The sequence below is a fragment of the Gavia stellata genome, chromosome 6 (genome assembly GCF_030936135.1).
Source record: "Gavia stellata isolate bGavSte3 chromosome 6, bGavSte3.hap2, whole genome shotgun sequence".
NCBI lineage: Eukaryota > Metazoa > Chordata > Aves > Gaviiformes > Gaviidae > Gavia > Gavia stellata.
This window is the reverse complement of record NC_082599.1, coordinates 53,803,328-53,814,885: the sequence shown is the minus strand read 5'-3', so window position 1 is coordinate 53,814,885 and position 11,558 is coordinate 53,803,328. Positions and strand designations below refer to the sequence as shown.

General features: G+C 36.7%; 1 protein-coding gene across 1 annotated transcript in view; it reads right to left on the bottom strand.

Moving 5' to 3' along the window:
• Positions 1–540: 540 nt before the first annotated feature.
• DPY19L1 (dpy-19 like C-mannosyltransferase 1) overlaps positions 541–11,558 on the bottom strand; it is a 49,102-nt gene continuing 38,084 nt past the window's right edge. Inside the window, exons 19-23 of the mRNA XM_059818824.1 lie at positions 10,859–10,978; positions 4,199–4,373; positions 3,287–3,386; positions 1,763–1,888; positions 541–706 (exon numbers count right to left, since the gene is read on the bottom strand). Coding sequence (XP_059674807.1) covers positions 550–706; positions 1,763–1,888; positions 3,287–3,386; positions 4,199–4,373; positions 10,859–10,978 — 678 coding nt within the window. The 3' untranslated portion in view covers positions 541–549. The remainder of the gene's footprint in view (positions 707–1,762; positions 1,889–3,286; positions 3,387–4,198; positions 4,374–10,858; positions 10,979–11,558) is intronic.

The following is an 11,558-nucleotide window of genomic DNA, read 5'->3' as shown; positions in this document are numbered from 1 at the left end:
AAATGACGAATGTTCTTAATCCTCTCAACGAAAAAATGTATTTCTCTCTGACATGACTAGTGAAATTACGTAACTTTTAAGAGAATTTCTAGTATCACCTTGTCCAGAAGGGAGATGGGTAACGAAAGTGACATGAGAAATGTGATGCCAGATGCTATAGCACCATTCCTTTGTTCCTAGCTGCTAGCAGCAAAGCTTTAAACAAACTTGCTTTGCTAAGACATTCTGACAGTCCCATTTCACAATATCATTGGTTTTGAGAATGGAGTTACTTTCCATAGCTACTCTTAACTCTTTTTGGATCAGTGTTAAATAAAATGTGCAAACATATAATCATTTGCATAGCAAATCTCAAGGGACTGACCCTGAAATAGAAATCCAAACTGTTAGGTTTAAGATATTTCTATAATCAGAATTCACTTAAAATGGTAAAAAATAAAATACACATTTTTCCATTTTAAGTCTAGTAAAAAAGGTATTTCTGATTTAGAATTCTTATAGTTACTAGTTTAAAAAATTGAAAGACTGATGGTTCTTTGCATTGAAATGTTACTCCTTTGGAATCTTCAAGACTCTGTAATTGCTATTTTCAAATATTGTGATGAAATATGGCCTGGAATCCTTGCTCATAAGGGTACATAAAGGAATTTTGCCGCTATTAGCAGGATCTTCAACATCCCAAATTTCAGGCATACTGCAACCAGGCCTAGAAAACATACGAATACAAAAAGAGAAATCAAGAAATACCCTAAAAAACCATACAGCTTGCTGAAGTTGGTTTTATAACCCCCTCTATGAATACTTGATTGAACCATCTATGTTTTTTTTTAAGTTTGTCTTTATACTAGAAATTCTTACCAGATTACAAAATCAATAAATATAGTAGTAGTTTAAAAAACAGTATTGAGAACATGTAAAATTTGCCTGCTTTTGTGGTTACATAATCAGTAAGAATTAATTTCTAGGAGGAAGCATATAAAACAAATTATACAACATACATTACCAGAGGCCCTTAAAACTTCCTATAAAATGGAGGGTGATATTCACACTCCTAACATTTCTAAAGAAAACTCAGGAAATAAAACACCTTTAAAAAAAAAAAAGTAATACCTCCTTGCTTTTTTATTAAGGCACATAACCAACATCACTACAGTTATCTTTTGAAGTTAGAGTTACCAAGAATTTCCTAATTTGTAAAAGATAACAGCAAAGAAATAGAACAGATTAATTTAATTTTATTCTAAATTCAAAGAAAATAAAATAAAAAAATCCAAACTAATCATGTTCTAAAGGTCAAAAAGATAAATTGAAAGGGGGAAAAAAAAAAAAGCACAGCTTTTTCTTAAGGACAGCTTAAATGTGACAAAATTTTCAGTGACCACAAATGGTCATGATATTTTGGTGCTCAAACTATCTTTTACTCTGCACCCTTTATTCATACTAGGCTTTCGTTATATGCATACATCTGTTCTTGCCATCACAGAATAATGACTTGTTTCCTTTGTGAATCTCTTCTGTATTTTAGAGTGAAGTTTAAAAATACATACAACACAGCTTTTCAGGTGCACACAAAGACCACAAGGTTGCTAATGTGGGTAAAGTTAATTATACTTATTAACATCTGGAGACGCTGGACAAAAATGTATTTTGGACACTTTTAATAAAACACAGATCAACACTTCAAAACTACTACTTGTTATGAATCTTAGACGACATATTTGAGTGGCATATCGTTCCTGTGAGAAAGAGAGAGATTACTCACTTTTTTCTGCTTACACACAAGGACTCTTCCAGAATATAGTAATTCACTCCCAGTTTTATCAATTCTCTTTTTACTTCTTTTGCAGGTTTTCGACTGTACATGGAATATACTACTTTAGTTCTGGCCCTTCAAAAAGAGAAATACAAAAGTTAGCTAGTAAAATAGCATGAAAATGTAAGCTTTAACTTTGGACTGGACAGGAAGGCTTTTTATTTCACAAGACAACTAGGCTAAAACAAAGTTTAAATTAATAGTGCCATTTGCTTTAATGTGATTATTTCTTCACAAATACAATGATTCTAAGATCAATGTATACAGCCCTTTGATTTTTCTGTAGCAGAAGACAACTTTGTAACAAGATCCATGGTTACTGTGAACAGAAAATGTAAAGATGTCAAAGGAATGCATTCACCATATAATATTCAAGGCTAGAAACGACCTTGTTCGGACTGGAGGTGATGAGAAGAAATCATCTGCCCAGTCTCTCCGCAAAAGGTCATACTCATTGCCATTGTTCAGACTTTTTTAAATGTAGAGTGCAAGACCTGATGTCTGCCTATGCTGAATCAAGCAAAATCATCACTTGTAAACCATGATCCTGTTTATATTACCCAGTAATATCCTCCTTCGATTGTGCAAAGTGCGACGTTGTTAACTCCTGTTCATTTTCTGATACTGTAGCATCTCTAGCTTATTTTCCCCAAACATGCCCTGTCCTTTATTTCTGTAGTTAGAATAGAATAGAATATTTCAGCTGGAAGGGACCTACAATAATCACCTAGTCCAACTGCCTGACCACTTCAGGGCTGACCAAAAGTTAAAGCCAGTTAATGCCAGACACAGAACTAAGGACATAAGGCATGTAAAAAGAATCCTCTCCTTTTTTCCTTTATCTTTCTCTACCTTCTTGTTTTCTTGTTGTGTTTTTTTTTTTTTAACCAGTTTTACCGAATTACCAAAAAATGATGCTACAATATTAAAATTAAAGGAAGAAATACATTACCTTATCAGATAAATAGATTTTAATTTAGAAAAATATCCCGATTTTGAAAATAACAAAGTACAAAACTCAGTAATTCCATTACAAAATTTCAGTTTCAACTAGTCTTAGTATTTCAATAATTAGATATATTATCATGAAAAAAATGACAACCAATCACTGAAAGCTAATAGGAATAACTAAACTGGCTATTTGAGAAAAAAATCAAGCTGTCTACAATGTCAGGAATAACTAGAATGAAGAAAGGATATAAGGGTATTCGTTAATGCCAGTTCCACAAATACATTCTGATTTTTTTTTTTATATAAGTTTGAAGCCATATCTATCCTACAGTATATCCTTTCTGATGAACACAAATCCTGAAGAAATACTCCATGTGTTTTCAAGCTGACTAAAATAACAAATGAAGTTCTATGGGGTTTTAACAAATTTTACAATATAACGTGATACCATTCCTACTGTATATTACCAACTTTAAGAGAATTAATAGCAAACAAAAATAAATCCTCAACTTTGAAATTTACCTTAATCCTGCATCTTCATAGTGAGGATGATTTACAATAGGACGAAGCGTAGACAATTTAACACTTGCCATTGTAGGCATTGCTCCTGCAAAAACTGCATCTGGAATACAGAATGAAAGGCATGTTTGAAATGAAGAATCAAGCACTAAAAGCAGAGAAGCAATCTTCAAATATCTAAACAGTAATCCTGTAGAAAAACATAAAGAGGGTAGGGTACTTTTTTTGGAAAGACCTTACATGACACCAACAGGAGATGCAAAAAATCTTTTTTTTTTTTTTTTTTTAAAACCTTGAACTCAATATAAGTCAGTAGATAACTAAACATCTAAGAATGGAGATTTAATACATTCTGTTTTTCTTGAATGGGTAAAATAACATAGTCATGATCACAGCACATTTTTATTTGTCACTTCTTACACCACTGTTAAATGAGTGATAAAATCTCAGTCCACTTTGGCTTGAAAGTATTTTCCTGCTAAAAAGGTTTGTTTCCAGTTAGTTTTCTGGCACTTTTACTCATTTTAGTAAAAGGAGGGGTGCAACCACCACACACACGCTTCGAATTCTCCTCCAGCAAAATGATGATCATGGACCCACAATACAGGACCAGTGTCATTTAAGTAAAACCCTATTTTAATTGGACTTTGCAAAAACACTTCTGTTGTAGAAATACTACACCAGTGGCTAGAACCTCCAGACTAGTAGCCTGGAGTGTAACAAAGCAAGCTTTCGGTGTTTTTTTCATTTGAGATAGCTTCTATATAGACAAGTATATGTGACTAAACCATGTCTTTAGGATCATCCCAAGGCAAAGCCACAGATAGTAGCAATACGTCTGCAGTGATTCATACCAAGTTCTATAGTTTCATCTCACAGTAAATGGGGAACATCATACATTATTAAATAGTTTACCTTGTCTGGTATTGACTTTTATCCACTCTAAAAGTTCCTCCTGTGGCAAATTGCTAAATTCTCCCATGATGTTCCACTGAGTTTGAAGGTTTGCTGATCCCTCTATTGCCATCAATGCTAAAATAGCAAAGACCAATGTTTTGGGCTGGATTTTACAGAAGAGCCATCCAAACAACTGAAATGCAAGAATCGATTAATTTCTAGACAACAATTCTGTAATGTTGCATGCAGCACAATTTATTTTTATTTCTCTATAAGGAACCTAACATATATCACAATATGAAACATCTCTGCTATTGCTTCTCCATTAAACTTCAGTAAGACCTCATAAGAAGTATTCATGTTTACCGAATGTAGGGCATTATATTTGTAGTTCTACCAAAAAAAACCCAACAAAACCTGACATCAATGCAGCTTTTAAAGTTGTAGTTCAAATGTCAAAATCTGCAAGTAAAGATGATTCAATAATTCTAACTACACTTTTACAGTATTTTATCTCCTATTTACATCAAGACTTTCTAGCTGTAGTATCTGGGGATATAAGGTTAATGTTGCTTTATATCCTACTCTTCCCTTTCTTGAACTGAAAAAGATGGCCCTTGCATTTTTATCCTGAATATAGTCTGCTGAAGGCTCTAAGCAAATACTCATAAATATGTGAAATGGGTAGTTAAGAAAGAAGTACCAAATTTGCTATGTTGAAGTTTAGTTTGAGCAAGAACACTTTATCTCATACATATCTGACCTAAACCTTAAATAAGACAAAGTAAGAATTACTTTTTTTATTCAAGCTATTGTTAATTAGAAGTAAGGCTTTACATTTCAAAAATATCAAACCTGCACTAAATAAATACATTTCATTCAGAACACCTTTACCAAGAGTGGTGACACACTGGAATAAACTGCCCAGGGAAGTGGTGGAGTCACCCTCCCTAGAGGTATTCAAGGAACGTGTGGATGTGGCATTGTGGGACATGGCTTAATGGGCATGGTGGTGGGTTTTTTTTTGGTTGATGGTTGGACTTGATGATCTTACAGGTTTTTTCTAACCTTAGTGATTCTGTGAAATGATAAAATAAAGTTTCACAGTACAACCTCCCACTAGGCTGACTACACCAATTAGGTAGTGTATGTTATCTTTGTTATAAACTAACCATAAACTACTTTAGATTATTAAAACTCTCAAGCCACCTCTCCAAAACTACAGTGTACTCTACTCTCATCCTCAAAGACTTGCTAAACACTCTCGCAAGTACAGCAATACTATCCAGGGAAACTTAATATACCAAATATGCGTGACCACCATGTAGGTCTAGAAGGATGAAGGGAAATGAATTCATTTGTACACTGATCTACATGAGCAAACCTCCTTTTTACCAACAGTCGCAAAAAATCTCACTTCAAGAATATGTCAGAACTTTGGAATTTTTTATTGAGTTCCATGGCTTTTCAAATCAAAAGAAAAATCACATTCTATCATGCTTTTATAAAACCTCATTAATGGTCGCAGTATCTAAATTTACCACTATTTTGTTTACATAAAGAGCCTAGAACAGTCAAACATATCTGCAATGTAAAAGAACCTTTTTTTTTTTTTAACATGATGCTGTTCCTCATGTGGTTTTTATATCGATTCAAGGGGGTTTATTTGCTTTTGTCAAATGAATACGTTAAATCTTTCCCAGCTATTTTTCTTTGCTTTCAAAATTTCCACTCAGGATAGTATAATTCCTCCTAACAGAAAGAGGAAATGTGTGGATGTAAACATTTACCATTTTTATTGTCCATCATGGGCCACAAACTGCAACACTGAGGTAATGGGAAGTACACAGATTCATGCAATGGGCTGAAAGAACACAACACACAAAATTCCTTTTCCATGTACAGAGTAATTCTAGTATATCTTTTGCCTGTTTGTTCGTTTTTGATTTGTGTTACAAATATCCATCTCAGGCTGACTGTTCACTAATAAAAGGATGTATTTTGAAAGGCAGCTGATTAACAAGTTACCTATCTATAGCCTCAAAATAAATTAGTTATACTAACATACCACTGCAGGTAAACTTTCATGGTCCGCTAGAGAAAGGGATAGCGTTGACCTCAATTACAATGAAATAATGATATATGTTAAATTTGCTTAAATTTTTCTTTCATCTGTAAAAACAAAATGTTGCTTATTAACTTATCCTTTATGCAAACATCTAAAACTTTACAAAATGATGAATGTACCAAGTGTTAATCAATCTTTTGGTAAAAAGTCCCATCTTCCCCTTCTCATCTCCCTCCATCGCAGCAATTCTTCTGAATCAATATTGCACATACCGTCAGATTTTTCAACCTCAAAATACTACATCTGCTCATCAGCCAGTAAGACAGAAAAAGCTCACTAAAAAAACCACTTGATATTTTCCTCATGCTACAAAAAAAAAAAAAAGAAGTTTTCTTATCCCTTTGCTTGCTTAAGTCAGAAGCAGTCTTAGAAGCGGTCTGATCGATAGCTGCTCAACAGCCCTACGGGCCAGTATTTCTCTCTCATGCTGAAGCCAGTCATGTATTACCTGGAAGATTACCAGCAGCTCCCTACTAAAGAAAGCATACACCCGTCAGACCAGAAAAAATCCTGCTTATCTTTCACAGGTATCAGTCAGCACCAACATAGGGAACATGCCAAACAGGCAAAAGCACCTTCACTGATAACAACACAAGGGAATTAATTTTATTTTCACTTGCATTGTTTGCCTGAAGTGGGGTACTCCTGAACACAGGTATGTACTTCTCCTGCGGCCCAAGCCAGGGCCAGGATAATCACAGGCCTTATGATATGGGGCAGCTGGTCATTGATCATCTTCTGCACAAAGCAGCTATCCAAACTGCAGTAATCTAAAGACTTACCTTCCCTAGCATTCAAGAGCTATTTCTTGCAAGCCAACTATGCCTCCATGATGCTGCAAAGGAGGACAAAAAAGTCACTGGACCTGAGTCATCTGGTCCAACAGGGGCAGCTCCCAGAATAGGTTATCATCTGCATTTGTAGCTTCCCGAGAAGCTTACTCTCACTCTACAACCATAGGAAACAGCGGAACAACCGAAGGGCCAAAAAGTAGTTGGAAGCAGAAGAAAATATTGATCAAATACTCTGAAACTGTTCTTCTTCCAATATTTACACAGTAATAACACATGGCATCCTCTAAGATCCAAAATGCAATGATTATCAAAAGCCCCAGTTTTCATTAACTGGCCTGATGACCTTAGTTGCAATACTGAAAAAACCCCACAACTATCCATGATGAATTACTGTAGTGCCATTACTCAGGTGTTTTAAAAAAAGAAACGAAGATATCACCAGCTGAAAGCTTTTATTAATTTGCCACGTAGTGGCTAACTTACTATAGGGAAAAAAGCAAATGAGGCTACATATTAATAGAAAGCATTCCTAGCAGCTCATCTTTCAGTCATTACCAGCTGCAAGGTACTTTTTCCTATCTTTCATAGATTATTTCTCTCCATACAGCAAAAAAAGAGCAGTTCAGATTTTATTGTTTTTCAGTTCTCAGCAGGTTGAGAGGCCTTTTCCTGTGGCACAAAATATAGAAATACTTTTAGTTCTAAACCTCACTAGAAAATTCTACAAAAAACTTTCAATAATGATAGGGCAGAAAAGCCCATCGATTTTCTTCTAGGAACACAGTTAAAACAAGAAGAATTAAGAACAAATTAACTTTGGACCGAATTAATTCACATTGTAATTGTTATCTAGAAATCGTATGTTAGAAGAAAACAGTCTTCTTTCTTTTTGCTTTTCTGACTTTTGAAAAGCAATTTCATTTTAAATTACTAAGAAACACCTCCTGAACGTTCATTCAGAAAAATGTAACTGCAGTGTAACTGCTATTACTTAAACAACCAGACCACCTAGGAGGACACCAATACTTCAAGAGCAAGTAAGAGCTGAGAAACAGAACACCTGTGAACCTTACAGAACAGCAAGAGAGTAGAAGAAAAGTAAATCTCTCTTAAGTCCCAATACTCAGTTACAAGGTGGTAAATAAAGTTACTTTTTAAAGAGGTTTTTAGCATTTTGTGTGTTCAGCGTACAGATTCATTTGATGTTGGCAAACACTCAACACTTTTACCTAAGCCAAGTAACAAATCAGGCATCAAGAAAGTGATGAGCACAACATTTAAGCAGGCTGATACTGTGTAGCCTGTCCAGCACTATCAAGAACTGTCCTTCCCTGACAGAACATCCAGGGAAGCAATCCAATCTTCTGGGAAACAACCATTTGTTCAGCTGCCTTAACATGGGACAACTTTCTCCTCTTTGCATAATTCTGTCTCATTCACTCACCTTCCGGTTGTATGACACAGGTGTCAGATGTTCCACAGCCAGTAATTGCCTTCACCATACAACCCTAATTCACCTTTAGGACATCTCCAACCACAGATATTGTGGGAAAAACAATGCGTATCAGGCATTATAGTCTGTACCATACTGCGAATGCACAGGGTAGCCAGAAAAAGGTTGTACATACACTGTCAGTTCTGCCAGATTGTGAGTACTGAACTTTGTAATGTTACTCTCTTATTTCTTCAATTTTCAAGAGCAGCAAACCTAATGACTCAGTTTTCTTATTAAAATACTAATTTTCTTCCCCAGCCATTGCTAGTTTCCCCACTCTGTCAAGTATTTTTCTCTTTTCCTTCTTCTGTATTACATCCACAACAGTTCTTAGCACTGGATCCTTTCTCCCACTCATCCTCATGGTGATGTTCTCCATATAGACATTTTCACAAGTCCTCCATCTCATCTTCCCAATTTGTTTTCCTGTTAGTAAGCCCAGCTCACTGTTAATCATAATCTTCCACTCTCTCAATGTGGGATACTTTGTGTGATGTGAATAACACTTTCTACAAAATCACAGAGTGGTTGAGGTTGGAAGGGACCTCTGGAGGTCATCTGGTCCAACACCCTGCTCAAGCAGGGCCACCTAGAGCCAGTTGCCCAGGACCATGTCCAGATGGCTTTTAAATATGTCCAAGGATGGAAACTCAACAACCTCCCTGGGCAACCTGTGCCAATGCTCAGTCACCCTCACCATGAAAAAGTGTTTCCTGATGTTCAGAGGGAACCTCCCGTGTTTCAGTGTGGGCCCCTTGTCCTGTCACTGGGCACCACTGAAAAGAGCCCGGCTCTGCTTTCTTTGCACCCTCCCTTGGGGTATTTATATACACTGATGAGATCCCCCTGAGCCTTCTCTTCTCCAGACTGAACAGTCCCAGCTCTCTCAGCCTTTCCTCATAGGAGAGATGCTCCAGTCCCTTAATCACCCTTGTGGCCCTTTGCTGGACTGTCTCCAGTATGTCCGTATGTCTCCTACTGGAAAGCCCAGAAAGGGACCCAGCACTCCAGCTGTGGCCTCACCAGTGCTGAATAAAGGGGAAGGACCACCTCCCTCAACCTGCTGGTAACACTCCTCCTAACGCAGCCCAGGATACCTTTGACCTTCTTTGCAGCAAGGGTACATTGCTGGCTCATCTTCAACTTGGTGTCTGCCAGAACCTCCCATTCTTTTCTGCAAAGCAGCTTTCCAGCTGGTCAGCCCCCAGCATGTACTGGTGCCTGGGGTTGTTCCTCCCCAGGTGCAGGACTTTGGCGTTTCCCTTTGTTAAACTGCACGAGGTTCCCGTCAGCCCATTTCTCCAGCCTACTGAGGTCATTTCGGATGGCAGCACACCCATCTGGTGTACCAGCCACTCCTCCCAGTTTTGTACCATCAGCAAACTTGCTGAGGGTACACTCTGTCCCATCATCCAGACCATTAATAAAGACATTGAACAGGACTGGACCCAGTATTGACCCCTGGCGTACACTGCTAGTTACTGGCCTTCAGTCAGACTTTGTACCACTGATCAACCTTCTCTAGGCCCAGTCGTTCAGCCAGTTTTCAGCCTAGCTCCCTGTCTGCTTCCCAGACAAAGGACTGCTTACCCTACTTTTGCTGCAACTGTAAAGCTTCTAAAACAGCTATTTAGATACAGATTCAATCAAGTTCACTTCTCAGAAACACAGATACTGAAACATGGAAAGCCAATTCTAGTATCTTTTATATCTGGAGAAAATCTAGTAACATTTTATGTTACGGATGATTTGAAGCTAGGAAAATTAAATCCGAGTTAGTCATATGACTTGATTTTTAAGGGTGAAAAGTTTTCAGCACCCAAGACTTCAAAAACTATACTTCTGGAAAGAATTATTACACAAAAAATATGTAAGGCAATAAGCTCTAAAGAGCTGTGAAAACACAGTGTAAACAAATTCAAACCCCGTTTGGATAAAATTAATAGTCAATAGAAAACTTGCAATAGCATAGAAATGTGTAAATACAGTAACATCCAGTGTATGTCTCCCGATGCTCAAGCTCAATACTCAACACGGTAAGTCATATAATTATGCAACTGGACAAGTTGCATAAACCAACACATGTGCTTTATTTGGGGAGAGGGGAGAATGGAACTTGTGCAACCATATTTTTCGAGAGGCAATATAATCTGGTTTATTTTTAACTGGTATACTCAGATTCTGCAATTACACACACAGGACAAATATTTGGGTAATACTGTAAGTACTGAGATAGCTACAGTATTAAAAAGAGACCTTACCTGTTTCGAACACACCAAGGAAGCCATAACACATAGATGTGGTGTCAAAAACAGTTTTAGTCTCATGATTAAGATCGCTAGGACACTGTATGCCAACAGCTGCAATGCATGGTATACCAGCTGAAAAAAACACAAACACACAGAAGCATAATATTTGCATACTTCTCATTTCTGTCTTAAACATACAACTTCATTTTCAGTATAGCTTAAGTGACGAGCTTGTCTAAAAAAAAGTCCAAGTCAAAGTAAAGATCTTCACATTTCAGACAGTGACAAAGGACCTTCTGTTACCTTTTATCTAAAGTGTATGTATGGAACAACAGGAAGAATAAACATTAACAATAAAACCAAAAGAAGCTGGAGCAATGGCTAGCTATGCAAAAGATCCCAAAATATAAATAGGCAATAACATTTGTAAAATTTCTTGCATAACCTCTTTATAGAAGTGAAGAGACCTTGCTATTTAATACCTAAAATACCTAAGTATGAAATGAAAGAAGCAAATGAAATCATCCTTGGTACTCACACAACCACAAGCAGCTGGCTTTAGTATTGTCGAGAAAAGGATAAAAAGCCTCAGAGATGTCACTCACCACTCTTAACACTGAATCTACGTTACTTGAGGAAGTGCTGTGGTAAATCATAGAGGCATTTTTGCAATCAGTGCTTTTACCTAACTGATTATCATATTTTGAATGGC